The sequence below is a fragment of the Mirounga angustirostris genome, unplaced genomic scaffold (genome assembly GCF_029215605.1).
Source record: "Mirounga angustirostris isolate CCGP_5_RB_7025 unplaced genomic scaffold, mMirAng1.0.hap1 SCAF_10, whole genome shotgun sequence".
Classification (NCBI taxonomy): Eukaryota; Metazoa; Chordata; class Mammalia; order Carnivora; family Phocidae; genus Mirounga; species Mirounga angustirostris.
This window is the reverse complement of record NW_026991718.1, coordinates 35,555,007-35,573,386: the sequence shown is the minus strand read 5'-3', so window position 1 is coordinate 35,573,386 and position 18,380 is coordinate 35,555,007. Positions and strand designations below refer to the sequence as shown.

Genomic DNA, 18,380 nt, shown 5'->3' with positions numbered 1-18,380 from the left:
ATGTTATACACAACTAATGAATCATTGAACACTACAACAAAAACTTATGATGTACTATATGTTGGCTAACTGAACATAATAAAAAATTTTAAAAATGAGATAGATCTCTGTGAAGTAATAGAGAGTAATTCCCAAAACATAGTACTGTTAAGTGGGGAAAAAAGTACAGAGGCGTATCTATGGCATGCTATCTTTCATGTAACAGAGAAAGCAATATAAGAAAATATGCATGTTCCTGTTTATTTGGGTGAGAGAAATAAAGGAAAGATAAGCCAAAAACTAAATTTTAAAAAAGGACACCTATAGGAAGTGTATAGAGGGGGAAAAAAAGGAAGAAATAGAAATGGGGATGAGTATACCTTTCTAAAAGCTTTAAGTTCTAGAAACTTAGTAGTGTTTTACATAGCCAAACCATGAATGGACAAAAATCATCAGTATGTAGGGAGATCTCAAAGTAGAAACAAACAGGAAGAAATAAACTTATGTTACTAATAAATAATATAATCTCACTAAATGGTGTAGAAAAGGAACCAAAATAAAAGTAACTTTAGAAATACTATTTTGATTAAGTATTATAAGCTAAAAGAAGAATATTCTAGTTAGTAAATGTGTTTTTCACAGAGGTATGGGCTAGCAATTCTGAAACTACTTACTGTGTATACGAAGGAAGATCAAATAAGTAAGCACATACTAAACAATGAAAGCCACGTTTCTCACTTTCTCAGAGAAAGAAGTTACAAATAGGAAAGAGGGAAGGCTAGAATGAACCTTGTGGTTTTGGATTGGAATCAGAGCTAATAGTATAAACTCGTGGTTTCTAATATACACACATACAGGTCTGTGTGAGAATGTGGGAGTTAGTAAACATACATTTATTTCCTAGCTTAGAACAGCTAGAAGTAGTGACACCCCAGCAATAATTAGCACACCCAGCAACCCGATACTGGTTTTTAAACACCATTTTCCAATAAAAGGAAGCAGGGATTCTTGGGAAAATGATTGTAGGTCTGCTGGCAGGGAAAATACAAGATATGATACATTTTGTGGTACCAGAAAATAAGGAAGTGCTTACCAAAAAAAAAAAAAAAAGAATAGAGACATATCAAAGGGACATAGAGGGTAAACTGAAGGAGCTCTCAATGGCCAAAACTGGAACAATTTGAGCAAGAAAATAAATAATGATAGTATTGGATTGTAGCCCAAACATAGAATAAATATCTGTGAGTCCACACTGATACAAATAATAATTAATTGAATAAATAAGTAGTTGCAGGAGAAGAGACAGCTCTTGGTTCTAATTAACTAATGTAATTGAGTTGAGGGAAATCCCCACTAGGCAAACACCATAGTTTTAATTGTTTCCAGGAAGATTTATAAATGGATACTAAAAATAGTGGGTAAAAGCTTATTCGGAAAATAAGGGGAAAAACAGGATATTTGCATCATCAAATATCAGTCTAATCTTTGGTCTTGGTGACTGTGTTACCTTGAAGAAAGCACTAACCTTCTTCATCCTCAGACTGCCTCTCTGTAAACGAGTGGGTTTGACTCGTTCACTCTGAGGAACCCTTCCAGCTTTCACACTCCAAAAGAAATGACTGCACCCCCCATGTAGTACTCAGGAATACTATTTCTTTTTCCTTTCTTTTCTCTTCACGTCCCTTTCCTGCTTTCCTTTCCATTCCCTCCCTATAATAGGTTTCCGTAGGAAGAGAATTTTTTTCTATGAGAGAAAGGTGGAGAAAGTCAGAAGAGAGGGGAAAAGAGAAAATGCAACTGGGTTGCTAAAGGGTGGAGAAGAAAGTAAGAGAGGAAAACATCACAGAACATAAACATTTCCTATGATCAGCAACAACAAAGAGGGAAGCGCCAAGCTAAGGACTGGGAGCATTGTACACCTGGGAAGCAGGCACAGCCAGCCTCAGATCTTCCCGCCTGTCCACTCTGGGGTCTCTCCAGACCAACATCTAGCCCTGCCTCAGCCATCGGGTATAGCTTACTGTGAAGCAGCAGTTACCATTTCCCTTTCTCTGGAGTTGCAGGACTTTAAGCCTTATCTCTCACTGAGAAATGGGAACATGTTCCCCACAAGAGGAATTTCAGGCACCAGTCAGCAGAAAGAGAGCCACGCTTTTGCAAACATGGCCTTTGCATAGGCAGCACCCACATTCCAAAAATACAAAGGGCCCTCCATCAGATTGTCCTGGTCTTTTGATCATTTTCCCAACCCAACTTGACCACAGGAGTAAGAAGATGCATCAATATCGATGCAAAGTATGAACTCAGGAAATTTGGTTTCTAATCCTGTTTCCTATCTTTGATGATCTGTCTTTGGAACAAAGCTCTTGGCATTTGTGTGCCATGAGATCTTTAGTAAAACATCTGCTATTCAGGCCACTGTATTGGCTTTTAGAAATGTAACAAACACAGCCCAGCTGCTCTTACCTCTGTTCCTCTCTCCACCCTCAAACTCTCAGAGAAGTACAAGCAAAGCAGCACCAGAGTTTTTCCTCTCTCTAGGTTTGTCCACAATGGCATTTCCAAGACCCTCTCTGGACCTACCAGCTACCCAATGACCAAAGCTCTTGAAGATCCCGGCTGATGGAGATTATGATAGCCCCATCTCCAGGATGTGGCATGTGTGGGCCATCCAATAACGAACTCAGCTCTCATTTTTCACAGACAAGGACTCAGAGAAGCTTTCAAAACCCAACCTGGTGACCTGAGCAAAGATGCTATCAGTCTAAAATTATAACAAACAAAAGAGCTGGCATCATCTGTTAGAAAGTACTAACAGAAGTACTCTGTTACAGAAGTACTCTGGCTTTATGATGTTTTAAAGATCTAAATTAAGAGCTTTAAAGCGACACACACACACACACACACACACAGTCAGGTGGAACCCTGACCACAACAATAAAAACTGTAGACAGCTTTCTAGACAGAAAGTTCTAGAAAGTTACATCTCTGATAACCTTATTTCCAGCCTCCACCAATTCTTCTCCATCCAAATCTCAAATTCCAAATAAGGAAAAATAACTTAGGGTAGTTGTTTCCAAGTTAGTTTACTGCCCCTAGATTTTGAGGATGATTCATAATGTTCATTTGCAAACCACTTCCCTTTTCCTTTCGACTCAGCCTTGCAGAGTGGTGTAGGGCACCGTGAATCAAATTTTTAAAATTACTCTTCCCCAGGTGATTCTTATATACCCCGAAGTGGGGTATCTACTAGCATGGTGAAAGAAGGTTACAGGTGCTAAGAGATAGAACATGAATCAGCCCCCAGTTAACTAGGACTATCATCCCATCTGGATTCTCATCCTTTTACCCGCCCAATTTTTCTTATGCACATTTGGAAATAAACAATCATTTGTTAAACATATTGACTACTGAGGGTTTATATTTCCTCCATAGATTTTTCTCCATACAATGACAGAAGTCCTTAATGGAATATTCTCAAAAACAAGCCATTGTTTATTGGTTTATTTTTTCTTCCTACTAATGGGAAAATGATGCAGCAATCCTGATGAGCAAGATTTGCAGCATGATTTTGGAAAATTAGAGAAGTGGGGCTTCAAGGGAAGCTGGGGGGCTGTTCTCCCTCCATGGTCACCAACACACTGAAGGATATTTCCTGGCCCCAGTTTAATTCTGGGTACACGAAAGAAGGCAAAGCATTATCAGACAATAGTACAGGCTTATCCTTTCGTGAGGACATGTGGTCTTGACCCTCCAGCTCTGAATGTGAACTACTGGTCCCGTAACACTTGTGCTCCAGGGTAGGAGGCAGATAGGCTATCTAATGTGAGGAGAAGGGTTGGCCAAGTAACTCTAAAATAAAATGTGCATTTGAAGAAAATTCAAGAGCATTACTGAAAAATTAAGAAGAAAAGCAGATTTCTGAAGCCCACTCATGTTTTTACCCTTTTAAAAGATTCTGAACCAAATCACGTGGTTATTTCTACAAGATCTTGGCATCCTAGATGAAATCACCCACCTTTGGACATGTCCAAAGGCTACTCTCCAGGCTCCATGTGGATCAGATGTTCAAATTGCTGAACAGATTGTTCAATATAGGTAGACATAAGCCAACATACAGCTAGCTATCTAAATAAACAGCTGAGTCAAAAATACAAACCAAGATTTATAAGTCAATATTCTTTCCTCTAATCTTGTAGGTTTTGTCATAATTTAGCACTTAACTTATTTTATTTTGCCTTGGGCTAAAACTAGTAGACTTATCCCAAGGCAGACACGTATCTTAATAATCTTTTTGGTCTTTACATGCCTAAGCCCTAGAAAACAGTTCTGCTCAATAAATATTTAAATTGGCCATTAAAATGGTTACATTAATGATAGTAACTAAGATAATTAACATGAGTGCAAGGTTTATCATTTTTCAAAAATTCTTCTTCTTTTATTTTTTTTTAACATATTCTACCTTATTCCATCCTTGCAACAAGTTTGTATTATGCCACTCTTATTATCTCAAATATATCGATATAGAAGCAGAGGCTCAGAAGCAGTAAAATATATTTGTCTGATTCTAAAACCTTTGTAGTTCTTTGCCACACCAGATGCCTAATTTTTTTGTGTGTTCAGAAAACACACGTGTGTGTGCAAAGGTTTTCTTTTCTCAAAATTAGAAAATCAATACTAGTGAGCAATTTGTTCTCTTGTAGAGAACAATTATAAGCAAAAAAAAAAAAAAAAAGAAGTTCTGAAAATTTAGTAAGTACCAGAAAGTGTTTAATATCATGTCAATAATGGAATAGAAAGTAGGTATTTTACAGTGGACCTATTTTTCTAATGTCAGTAAAATAAAAAAAAAATAAAAAGAAGATGCCAGACTCTCAAATCCTGAAGATGAAAAAGTTAGAAAGTTGGAGAAATAAAGTGTTAGAAAAATGAGTGTAGAGAAATGTGGGCCTGGGGAAGTACAATCTGGTTCAACATTTGTAGAGAACAATGTGGCAGTATGTAAAGTCTAAAAACTGCACACTGTTAAGAATGTTCCTTGTGGCGGGCACCTGGGTGGCTCAGTCGGTTAAGCGTCTGCCTTCGGCTCAGGTCATGATCCCAGGGTTCTGGGATCGAGCCCCGCATCGGGCTCCCTGCTCTGCGGGGAGCCTGCTTCTCCCTCTCCCACTCCCCCTGCTTGTGTTCCCTCTCTCGCTGTGTCTCTCTCTGTCAAATAAATAAATAAAATCTTAAAAAAAAAAAAAAGAATGTTCCTTGTGGCACTGTCTATAATAACTGAGAAACAAGAAGCATCAGAATATTGCACAATCATGCTCTTATCAACACAGAAAGAATGCTGTTTTATATTATTAAATGGAAATATTGATTAAAGACATTATAATCTCCTTTTGTATCTTGTTCCAAAAAACGTGTCTATCAATACCAAAACTATTCAACAATTTTTGCTTTCAGATGCTATATTAGTTATCTATTGCTGTGCAACAAATTATCTCCAAATTTAGCATCTTAAAACAAATAACTTTTGTTATCTGACATGGTTTCTGATGGTTGGGAATCTGGGCATGTCTTGATTGGGTGTTTCTGGCTCAGGCTCTCAAGGCAAGTTGTTGACTGCCCTAGTCCCTGGTATCTCTGAAGACTGGAATAGGGCTGGAGGAGACACCTCTATGCTCATTTACATAGTTTTTGGCAAGATGGTTCAGTTCTTTGCCACATGGGCCACTCATGACATGGCTTCCCCCAGAGTGAGGGCGAAACAGAGAGACAGAAACTAAGACAGAAGCCACAGTGTCTTCATAATGCAATCTCAGAAAAGACATACCATTATTTCTGCTGTATTCTATTCATTACACCAACCAGCCCTGGCACAATGTATAAGGATGTGACTAGCAGGAGGCAGGGATCCTTGAAGGTGAGCTTGGATTCTATCACAGCCTATCCTTATCCCTTTCCAAGGTCCATAGAAATCTCATCCCATTACTGCAGTGATTCCAATTCCAGAATCACATCATCTAAGTCTAGGCTGGGTGCAGATTAGGTTCCCCAGATGTCATTCCTAAGTATAGTTCCTTTTGATTTGAAGGCTTTTAAGGGGACAAATTATCTGTCCCCTACATGACCAACATACAATCGTGGGATAAGATTGGATAACCATTATACATATTCTTGCTCAAAAGGGAAGAAAATGGGAGCAATAAAGGGGTCAGTGATCCATAGAAATTCTGAAATCCAGCTCAGCAAGTGTCAAAAAAAATTTTTTTTATTAAGATGCAGTCCTACCCATGTCCAGGAGTTTTTATTCTCCATGGCCCTTGGCTCCACCCTCTGGGCTTGTGGTTCTTCCCTCTGAGGCATCTTTCCATTATCATGAAAGGTCCACATGTTTGTGACTGAGTCATTTTCTCAGCCTGCTCCCGGTTTGTAGAAGCTTGGTGGCTCAAGGTTCTATTCATTGTATGCTGTCTCTGTGCCTTTCAGCATAAGCTAAAAAATGTGGCTGATATAATTCTCTTAGAAACTTTATACATCTTCTGTGAATCTTTTGGTGGGTTCAGCCCATTAGACAAAAAAGTCCACATCCACAAATCTCTTTGAGATGGGCCTTTGGGGTATGGAGAAGGCTAGAGGTGCCCTTAAGCATCCTAGAAGCCCTACAGTTTGATTGAAAAGATCTGTGAGGCATACCCTTAATCTCTTCAGAGGGCCTTTTGCCTGACTGGAGCCTCATCTTTGATCTTTCTCAGCTCTTAAAGGATTTTACTCACATCTTTAGACCATGCATTCCTGAGAGTGCTCTGGTATCGTTGCTCTGAAGCCATTTTCTATGGTTCTTTTGGGTAGGATTATGTCTTCCAAAAAGATATATTGCAGCTCTAATCCCCAGTATCTGTGAATGCCACCTTATTTGGAAATAGGGTCTTTGCATGTGTAATCAAGTTAAGACGAGCTCATATTGGAGTAGGGTGAGCCTTAGTCCAGTATGGTTTCCTCACAGGAAGATAAGAAAACAGAGACACACAGACTGAAGAATGCCTTGTGGTGACAGAAGCAGAGATTGGAGTGATGGGAAGGCAAGCCAAGGGACACCAGTTGCCAAGAGCCAGCACTGTGGTACTTTGTTACAGCAGCCGCAAGAAATGGATACAGTTACCATATGGAGAACTTGGGAATCTTCAAAACCACAGCAAGTTTCAGTTCCTCCATGTTAAACAGTTTCCTTCAGCTTCTCTCTGTCTTTTGGCATTTTACGTAAGCAGCCATAAGCGAGCAGGCACTTTCAACACTTTGAGTTGATGAGGTACATTTTCTACTTTCCATGTAACTGCAGGCAAGAGTGTTGCTAAAGTTCTGCCCCTACATAGCTAGAATCTCCCTTCCTCCAGTTTCCAATAATAATTACTCAAGTCCTGCAAGTCCTCACCCACAGCTTTAGCAAAGCTCAGAAGTCTTCTATGAACAATTTCTTCAAGGCATTTCAGGCTTCCGCTAAAATTCTTCTCAAAGCTCACCACCTAGTTTCAAGGCCACACCCACATTTTGAGTTTTTGTTTGAGTTTTGTTACATCATCACCTAGCTTGAGGTGCCCAAATCTGTGTTAGTTTACTGTGTAAACACGTTGCCCCCAGATTTAACAGATTAAAGCAAACACTCATTTTTCACACAGTTTCTGACAGTCAGGAACGCAGAAGCTGCTTATTAGCAGGGCAGTTGGGGTTCAGTGTAGCTCCAGGCCGCAAGTCGGCAAGCGATCCACTGCCCAGGTTTTGCAATCTCTGAGGCTCTGACCCCAGCTGATGGGTACACTTCCAGGCTCACTCATGTAGTTGTTTGTAGGAGGCTTCAGTTCCTTACTTCAGGGGCCTCTCCATAGGGCATGCTTATGACAAGGTTTCCCACATGATGGGTAATCCAAGAAAGAGAGAAAGAGTGAGCAACATGGAAGTCACCATGTTTTTTTAATCATCTCATCTCAGAGGGGACATGTTATCACTTCCGCTGTATGTCGCACAGACCAATTCTGGTACAATATGGGAAAGGACTTCACAATAGCAGGAGGTAAAGATTGCTGAGGGCTCTGTTGGAAGCTGGCTACCACAGATATGTGTTATTTGGCACACAGAAGTTCACAGTTATGGTATCATCAATTTGGCTGTGTACTGTTTCATACTTTTGAATTTTTTTTAAAGATCAATATCACTAACTGTTATGAGGTGAATTGTGTGTACTCCAAGATTCATACTTGAAAGTCCCAATCTCCCGCACCTCAGATTGTAATCATATTCGGGAGATAAAGTCTTTAAAGAGGAGACTAAATTGAAAGGAAGCCATTAGGGTGGGACCCTAATCCAGTCTGACTGGTATCCTTAGAAGAGGAAGAGACACCAGGCAGGGCATGCACAGAGGGAGAACCATGTGAAAAGACATTAAGAGGGCAGCCATTTGCAAGCCATGGAGAAAACCTCCGAGGAGACCAACCCTGTTGACACTTTGGTCTTGGACTTGTAGCCTCTAGAACTATGAGGAAATAAATTCCTATCATTTAAGCCCACCAATCTGTGGTATTTTGTTGTGGCAGCCCAAGCAGACTAATACCCCAATCCTCTGAAAGATATCTGAAAATATCTTGCTATTGCCCAATCTGTGTGGTTTTTTTTTTTTAAATCATTTTTGTTCTTTTCTTTTTTTAAGATTTTTAAATTTATTTATTTGACAGATAGAGAGACAGCAAGAGAGGGAACACAAGCAGGGGGAGTGGGAGAGGGAGAAGCAGGCTTCCCGCTGAGCAGGGAGCCCGATGCCAGATTCGATCCCAGGACCCTGGGATCATGACCTGAGCTGAAGGCAGACGCTTAATGACTGAGCCACCCAAGCGCCCCTAAAAAAGTCATTTTTGTTCTGATTTATATAACTATATATCAATATATATACAGATTTTTCTCTATATAAAATTCATACGGCTAGATTTGTTTCTAAACTGAGAGTCTATGATTTCATTAGGAGAACTGAAACTCTATTTTATAGGCCATTTTAAATCTAATGCTCTACATTTTAGAGGTGGAAGCTGGAGGGATTTCTGTCTAAGATGTAAATGTAGCAGAAGACACCTCTCCATGGCTTATTGTGGATTGAAGTTAGGGATCATATTGTAATGGAAAAGTTGTTTCCAAGGAATTACCAGATTAGTGCAGTTGAAGACCAAATTGTTAATCTTTCAGGGCCGGGGGAGGGGACTTGTACTTAGCCAGATTCGACAAGAGTCCAAGGGGATGTCATAATGAGCAGGACGCAGATTTTGGGTAGCAATCCTAAAGAAATTCTCAAACCAAGAAGCCCTCTTAAAACAGCCCTCCAGCCATGAGGTAGGCATATCTAAAGAAGCAGCACTGGAGAATCTCTGAGGCCTCTAAGAACAGGCTTTCTGATTTGTTCCTTGCTCTGCCTCTGATTACACAAATTTCTGGTAACTTATTTATCTCTGCTGTGTCTTCTCCAGCGATTCAGATAACAGGCATCCTGTGTTTGGTAATCTTGTTAACTTTTAGCATAATGAAATGCATTTTAACCTGTTTCTTTAATGATCAAGTCAGAACAAAACAATGTCTTTTGCCTACCCTGCAATTAAAGTAAGAAACTGAGCATGTTTTTACTCTAGCTTCTATCTTACCTTAAAATATATTATAAACCCAATCTATTATAGAACCAATGAGTCAAGTTTTTTTAATTCATCTTTTTCCCAAAAAGCATTTATAATAATTTTTTTATTTTTAAAGATTTATTTATTTATTTGAGAGAGAGAGAAAGAGAGAGAGAGAGAAAATGAGTGGGGGGAAGGGCAGAGGGAGAGGGAGAGAGAATCTTAAGCAGACTCTCCATTGAGCCCAGAGCCTGACACTGGACTGGATCTCACGGTCCTGAGATCATGACCTGACTCGAAATCAAGAGTCAGATGCTTAACCCAATGAGCCACGCAGGTGCCCCTGAACTTTGTAACCATTTTTTAAAAACACATACTTACTGGTTGGATTTAGGGGGACCACAAATCCTTTTATACCTTGACTTCCTTATGTTTGAGTTAATAATTTTGATTTTTTTAAATGTCTTATATTTTTAAATTTTGAATAATTTTTAAGAAAGGCCAAATGAGTAAAATCGTTCCTGATTCTTAGGTATCTGAAAATATCATTCCACCACCTACACTCATGAATTAAATTTGGCTTGGAATAGTATGCTTGGATCATGAAGTTTCCCCTTTAGAGAAGGAGATATTACTCCATTTGGAGTTGGTGAATAAAGACTGAGGCTAGCCTTATTTTTTCGGTAAACTATTCTTTTGTGTCTGGGTGCTTATATGATAATCTCTTTATGCTAGATTTGCAGGCTATAGCCAAGTATGGATATTTTTTTCTATCAACATTTTGATCTTTTTATACTAAGGAAAATATTTTTCTATTATGTCTGCGATTTTTATTTCTGCTCCTCTTGTTCCAGCATTTTCAGGAATATTTGTTACACATAGGTTGGATTTCTGCTCTTTTCACTCTGTGTCTATCATCATCTCTTGCCATTTCATCTTTATCCTTTTCTTCCGCAGTCTAGGAAAGCTAGTTCACAGACTACATTTTATCCATTGTTAATTCTGCTCACTAGTGCATCTCTAGCATTTTTGCCTGTGATTACATCCTTCTCTTATTTTGACTGGCTCCATGTTTGACAAGGGCAGGTAGCTCAGAGTGACTAAACCCACTCGGATGTGCCCCTGGTGTCTGGCAGGGCCTCACCTCATACTTATACCTGAGGATGGACTGATTGGTACAACCCTGGCCCAGCCTCCAGGTACTCATCAGTCTGGCTCTGTCCCACCAGTGTGCACCTTGACCACTTTCTGCTCCCAGAGCATTTCCTAAGAGAATACCCATCCTCATGTGCTATTCATCCTCTTCCCTTCTACTCGCTCTGTGGTTGTACTAGGAGGAGTGATCTTAGAGTCAGTATAAAAGAGATGAATTAAAGGGGGGGAGTTGCATGGGGCCCGATTCTGGGCCTCTTGCAACCTAATTCCCATGCAGAAGGGGAGCAGTGGCCTGCTTTCATGTTACAATAGCCCTGAACCCCTGAGTCTGGACAGAGAGTGGGATAAGTAAAACCTTCTCTCAGAGTCTTTTTGTCTATTCATACTGAGATTAGAAAATGAAACATATTGCCGAGGTGGGGGATGTTTTCCCACACCAGCCCCACTGGCACTTGGTAAACTTCCCTCTAGATTTCTATCAATGCTAATATAAGGTTTTATGTTTTTGCAGCATGTCATGGGTGTTTTAATAGGAAAGAGAGTGCATCTCAGGCTAATCGAATGGTTATTTTTTGTGTATGCCTGATGTACCTTTTCCCCCCAAAGAACAATGTATTCATTATACACATAGATAATGAGTTTTCAGTTCCAATAAGGGCTAAAAATAACTCCACTCATCAATTCCCATGGCAGCCCAATGATGGCTTGCCGGCAGAATTCTAAACGACAACACAAAGGGTTAAACAGTAGCATCAGGCCTGCAAAGCAACCAGGGCTGTCTTGTCATACAAATGCCCTGTAGGAACTCTAGCCATTTCCAGAAGCTTGTAATTACCCTGACTCATCCTCTACTACATTTAGCAGATCGTTCACCAGCAAGAATATGCCTTAAACACATGTCAAAAAGAAAAAACACAATGTATCTTTACCTTATAATAAATTCTGGCCACCAAACTCCGCTGAAGAACCCTTTCACGAAAATTCACTGCTTTCAACAGAAAGGCAAGATTATCGACTGTGTCCATGTTAAATGCCAGGAAGCTGAAGGAAAAACACAGTGACCATTATTATTATTTTGTCCTCACCAAAGAATTCCATGTGAAAAAAACAGACAGGGCCTGTTCTGTCAAAAAGAATTTTCTTCCAATAGAAAAGCAGTGTAAGTACAATTCAGCCCTTCACATCTCTCACTCACTATATTCATGCTTCCCTCACATCTCTCACTCGCTATATTCATGCTTCTTTCAGGATTTTTCTGATGAATGCTTGGCTTGAATTGATCCTATGTGGTTGTCCTTGTGGTATAAAGATAATTTGGGTTTCCTGCTTTTTTCATTTCCTATTGTATTATAGGTAGTTATTCAATATTTTATATAGTTTTTCTTCATTAAGATCTATATAATTTCCATCCACTGGGTTTATAATAATTTTCTCAACCATTGTTTGGCATTTGTTATAATAATGATTACAAATGAATATTAGTAACCAAATACATCCATCACAAAGTATTTGTCAATGAATATTATTTCTTAAATATATAATGTATCTGGACCTGTGCTTATTACTGCTGTGCCTTATTCAACAATCTCAGTAATTCTATGACGCAGATACCATAATTATTCAATGTATAGTTTGGGAAACTGGGGCTCAGCAAGTTTCAGCAACCTGCTCTAGGTCACATGGGCAGAACACGCTCAGGCTCAGCTTTTGTCTTGGGGACACCTGTATTTAAGGGAAAAGGAGCCCCAGAGGGCAATGAGAGGGCTGTGGGCAAGCGCAGGGTAGAGTGTTCTTCAGAGATAATGACTCTCTTCAGCAGGTAGTAAATTCCATCTTCCCCATCTGGCAATGAGGAAACTGAGGCATAGGGGAGTTAAGAGACTTAGGCCCAAAGAGACTCAAAACACCTGAGTCTCCCTTAAAACCCTATGGGTTTTTCAATATGTGACTCTGCCTTTTGTGCTAATTTTGCACCCCTCCCACCCACCCTGCCCCATGAAACTTCCATTTAGATAGACAGCAAAGGGGTTAATTTACACTTCAGGTTTCCCATAGCTTAGCCACTCCTTTGCCCTCCCTTCGCCCCATATCCTTGGGAAGTAAGTTATCATAAAACCCAAATAGCTTAGATGCTAATTAATTAAAATTAAATCCACAAGTAGCAGTTGTTGCTCAATCAGAAGCCACAAGAGAAACATTAAGAAGCAATTGATACCATGCTTCTGAGAATGCCAAGCACTGAATTAATAATTGCCCTCCATGTAGACAGGAAAGATGGGAGGTCATTTACATGCCAAGTACCAGGAAATTTAAATTATATCAGTATTTATTCTGAAGCTTTAGAAGGTTGAGCTTCTGTCCTAGTCTATTTAACACAAAGTGTAAAGAACTGTCATATTTTATTGAAAAGTATGTTTCAGTCATTCCAGAGACTGTTACTAGGAAACCTGGAGGCTGTGAATTTTGTTATTAGAAACTATCTTTTTTGGAATGTTTACTGTAGAATACTGTCCACCTGAGGTTGTGAACTTCGTGTGCTACACGAAGTGGATCTCATCCACCCACCCTATCATGAGTCACATGCCAAGCATGGCCACATCACGTAGCTTTAGGAACTCACCCAGCATAGAAGACTGTGCAGATTCTCTTAAAAGTAGGAATATCGCTAAAGGCAACCTCCTTGTATTTTACAAGAAGGTCAAAATGACTCTAAATTTAAATTAAATTCAAATGCACATCATTAGTCATCAAAGAAATGTAAATGAAAACCACAATGAGGCAGTATTATATACCCACCAAAATGACTAAAATTAAATATACTGACATCATCAAATGTTGACAAGGATACAGAGCAACCAGAATTCTCATACTTGTGGATGAGGTGTAGAATGGCAAAACCACTTTGGAAAAAGTTCTCATAGTTTCTCATAAAGCTAAAAAAAACAAATACCCTATCACCCAACAATTCTACTCTAACTATTCACCTTAGAGAAATAAAAACATATATTCACAAAAAGGCTTGTATATGAATATTCACAGTAGATCTACTTGGAAGAGTGAAACATTGAAAACATTCCAGGTGTCTCTCTATCCATAAGAAAATGGAAAGCAAATCCTAGTATATCCATAAAATAGACTACTACTCAGCAATAAAAAGGAACAAGCTAATGCACGTGACAACATGAATGAATCTCAGAAAGCATTATGCCATGTTAATAAGCCAGCTACAAAACAGTACATACGTACAGTTCCACTTATATAACATTCTAAAACAGGAAAAACTAATCTGTGGTAGAAAAGTATCAGATTAGTGACTGCATCTGCGGTGGTGGTCGCAGGAACTGACTGAAAAGGGACATAATAGAACTTTCTGGAGTGACTGATGATCTATAACTCAACAAGAGTTTCGGTTATACATGTGCACACACTTGTTAAAATTCAGTGAATGCACACTTAAGAGTTATGCATTTCATCGTATGTAAATTCTACATAAGAAGAAAAAACCTATAACCAAATTTTGAACTCTAGTTAATGATGTTCATGCTGAATTATTTAGAAGTAGGCTGATGTCCGCTGTTTACTTTGAAATGCATCAGAGAAAAAAAGATGAATTGATGGGTGTGTTGAGGAATTGATGCATGGATATATATGTGATGTAACAAGCACAGTAACAGGTTAATAGTAGAATCTAGATGGTGGGTGTATAAATGTTCACTAAAATTCCTTTAATTTAGCTCAATACTTGAAAATGTTCATAATATACTATGGCAAAACATTCAAGTATAATGCGGAATCTTCACGTTCCTCAACTCCCACAGTCTCCTAAGGATCCATGGGTTGATGAGAGCAGCCAGAGCTCCAGTGGCAGCCCTGTGGTTGAGGGGGAGAGCAGCACTCATCAGAACAAGAAAGGAAAGATATATGGAGCTCTTTGCAGAACCAGGTACGGCCCCGCTCAGAGCCAAGCCCTGCCTCCCTCCCCTAGTCTCGTGAAGACTTCTCAGTACCATCACCAATTCCTCCCATAGTCCACATGAAGGGGTAGTTTCTGGGTGTCTACACAAATGACAGCCTACTTGGAGGCATTTCAGGGCACCAGGAAGTTCTCAGCCCATCTTTCTTCATGCCCCCGCTTGCTCATGGGTCCTCTCATGAGTGGTCAGTATGACTGCCATCCGACTGCTCTACTTGACTAGAAGCTCCATGGGCCTCTGAACCCACAGTGACTGCTGTGTCACCAGTGCCTAGAGAAGTGCCCCATACACTGGAAACATGTTGGATGAAAAGGTTTTTCTCAATATACATAAAAATCAGAGCAAGGTTTTGGGACTTAAGTAGACAAACACAGACAGACTGAATCAGTAAAACCTGGATGTGTGGGAGAGAGATGTGTACTGTTTTGGAGGTTAATAACAGAGACAAAAAAAAATGGACTGAACTTTCCAAATATTTACAATTGGAATACTGCCTTTGGCACATCTCAAGTCTATCCCGGAAAATTTGCTAGGAATGTAGATTTGCATATGGGTGAGGGTCTGTTTTGCTTTCAAAATGATGGAAGCAAGCCCTGCTCTGCTATCTGGAAAAGAAATGAAAGGGCAGATGATTTGCTGCCAGTTTGGGAACAAGTTTCCTGAATGGATGGAACTGATTCTGATGGGAATTGTACTGTTCTTTCAACTCCTTATATGTTGGAAATTTTTCAAAGTAATAAATTGGAGGGAAAGCTAACAGTACTACACAATGCTCATTCGGGGCTAGACATATTAAAAAGATGTACTGACTTTGTAGAGTGTGCAAGGACAAATTGAGACATCACAACTAATAGAGACTTAATTGAAACGGTTCTAGAATATGGGAGTTGATGTTTTCAAGCTTTAAGATAGACTGTAGTTGGGGGCGCCTGGGTGGCTCAGTCAGTTAAGCAAGCATCTGACTCTTGATTTTGGCTCAGGTCCTGATCTCAAGGTTGTGAGATCGAGCCCCACATCAGGCTAAGTGCTGGGCATGGAGCCTGCTAAGATTCTCTCTCTCCCTCTGCCTCTGCCCCTCCCTGCCTCTAAAAAAAAAAAAAAAGATGACTACAGTTTAAATAAACAGGAACCTGGGCAGTAGTAAAAAAAGAAAAAAAAGAAAAAAGGACTACAGATTTCCTAATTTTATTTTATGCCAACAGATATGAAAAGTTCCACACACTATTATTTATTGTGTTTCCCATGTTTTTAATCAAGATTGTAAGATGACATTTTCTAATATTTCCTTGGAAATTAGTTCAACACATTTTGCTTATGGAGACCAATAATCTGCCTCCAAATAAAATAACAATTTTAAAAATACACAAAAGTTTAAAAGCCTCAATAAACTCCTTAAAATAGAATAAAGGAAACAACATATTTATGAGCATAAATCAGTGAAGTAAAAAACAAAGATACCATAGAGAGGATCAACAAAGAGGAAAGCTGGTTGTTTAAAAAAACAAACAAAAAACCAGACAAACATCCAGTAAGATTAAGCAATAATAAAGAAGAGAGAAAGTGCAAGAAATAAATTTAGGAATGACAAATGGGACATAACTACAGATCTAGCAGAAGTTTAAAAGATAATCAGAGCATAGTATGAAAAACCTTATACCAATAAATTCAAATCCAAATAATCAATTCCTAGAAAATATTTATGAAAACCGACACAAGAAGAGAACGCCTAAATGGTCTTAAAACAATTAAACTACAGTTGACTCCTGAACATTGGGGGGAGGGGGCTGACTCCCGTGCAATAAAAAATCTGCATATAACTTTTGACTTCCCCAAAATTCAACTACAAATAGCCTACTCTTGACGGGAAGCTTTATCAATAACAAAAACAGTCAACACATATTTTGTATGTTGTATGTATTATATATTGTATTCTTATAGTAGCATAAGCTACAGAAAAGAGCGTGTTATTAAGAAAATCATAAGGGAGAGAAAATACATTTACAGTATTGTACTGTGTTTATTGAAGGGAGTCCATATGTAAGTGGCCCTGTGCCGTTCAAACCCGTGTTGTTCAAGGGTCAAGTGCAATTGAATCAGTAGTTTAAATATTTCCCCAGGCCCAGATAGTTTTCAGATAACTTATCAAATTCTCCCACAAGATAAGAAACTACTCCCAAAATAGCTTTGTGAAACCAGTAAAACTTGATATAAATTGAAATCAGGGAACTACAAGAAAGGAAAACAGCAGGCCAATAAGTAAACAAAAACCCTAAAAACAACACTAGCAAGCCAAACTCAGGAAAATAGAAAAATGACAATGCAGCATAGCAAAATTGAATGCTTCTCAAGCATGCAAGAGTAGTTTAACGTTAAAAGATTTACGAGGGTTATTTATCACATGAACAAACTAAAGAAGAAATACAACATTTCAATAGAAGCAAAAAATCATTTGCAGTAAAATTCATCACCTAGTAATGACAAAAATATGTTTAAAATAACAAGTGGAGCTTCTTTAGGAAGTTAACGTGTGTCCATCAAAAACTTCAGGAAACATCATTCTTTCTTTTTTTTTTTTGCAAACATCATTCTTAGTAGTGAAATGTTAAGCTAATTCTTTTTAAAACCAGGAATAAGACAAAAGAATACCTTCTACATGAAAAAGAATAAAAGGGAATAGCAAGTGGAAAGAAAGAAATAAAAAGTCATCATTTGCAGATGGTATGATTGTGTATGGAAAAAACACTCAAAGAATCTATAGACACAGAAGAAATTATTTTTTATGGTGAGGTTTATATACAAAAGTGAACTATATTTATAATAAACGGGCAACAACAGAAACATAATTTTTTAAAAGCATTCCTTTTACAACAAAATCATAAAGTACCTAGAAATAAATCTATCAAAGGATATATTATGTATAGAGAAAATTCTAGATTTCTAGAAAACACTTAGATTAAAATCTTTGACACAAGCATCAGTTTTATATATATGTATATATATGTCAATTTTTCTGCAAATCTATAGCTTTAATACACTTTCAAAGAAAATTACAATTTTTAAAAATTGTGGTAAAATATATATAACATAAAATCTACCATTTTAACCATTTTTAAGAGTACAGTTCAATGGCATTAAGCACATTCATACTGTTGTACAACCATCACCACCATCCATCTCCAGAACGTTTTCATCTTCCTAACCTGAAATGCTGTCCCCACTAAATAATAACACTCCCTTCTCTCCTCCTCCCACCCCCTGGTAACCATTTTCTACTTCCTGTCTCTATGAATTTGACTACCCTAGATACCTCAATAAAACCACAGTCATAGAATATTTTCCTTTTGTGTCTGCAGGGCCTTTTTTTTTTTTTTTAAGAAACTTAACAAACTGATTCCAAAACTTATATGGAAGTGCAAAAGACCCAGAATAGCCAACACAACTCTGAATTACATTTTAGATATAATATAATATAATAATTATAAACCTAGTGTAATTGCAACAGTGTATTGTTGGATTAGGATACACAAACTGACTAGGAACAAAGTAACCCCAAAATAGAAAGTAATGTGAGTGCCAGGGCAAGCACTACAGATCACTAGTAAAGGACAGTCTATTCAGTAAATGGTGCTGGAAC

At 38.5% G+C, this 18,380-nt stretch overlaps 1 protein-coding gene across 1 annotated transcript in view; it reads right to left on the bottom strand.

The window, feature by feature from the left end:
* ACOXL (acyl-CoA oxidase like) overlaps window positions 1-18,380 on the bottom strand; it is a 349,740-nt gene that overhangs the window by 97,947 nt on the left and 233,413 nt on the right. The window contains exon 15 of the mRNA XM_064572203.1: window positions 11,702-11,813. Coding sequence (XP_064428273.1) covers window positions 11,702-11,813 — 112 coding nt within the window. The remainder of the gene's footprint in view (window positions 1-11,701; window positions 11,814-18,380) is intronic.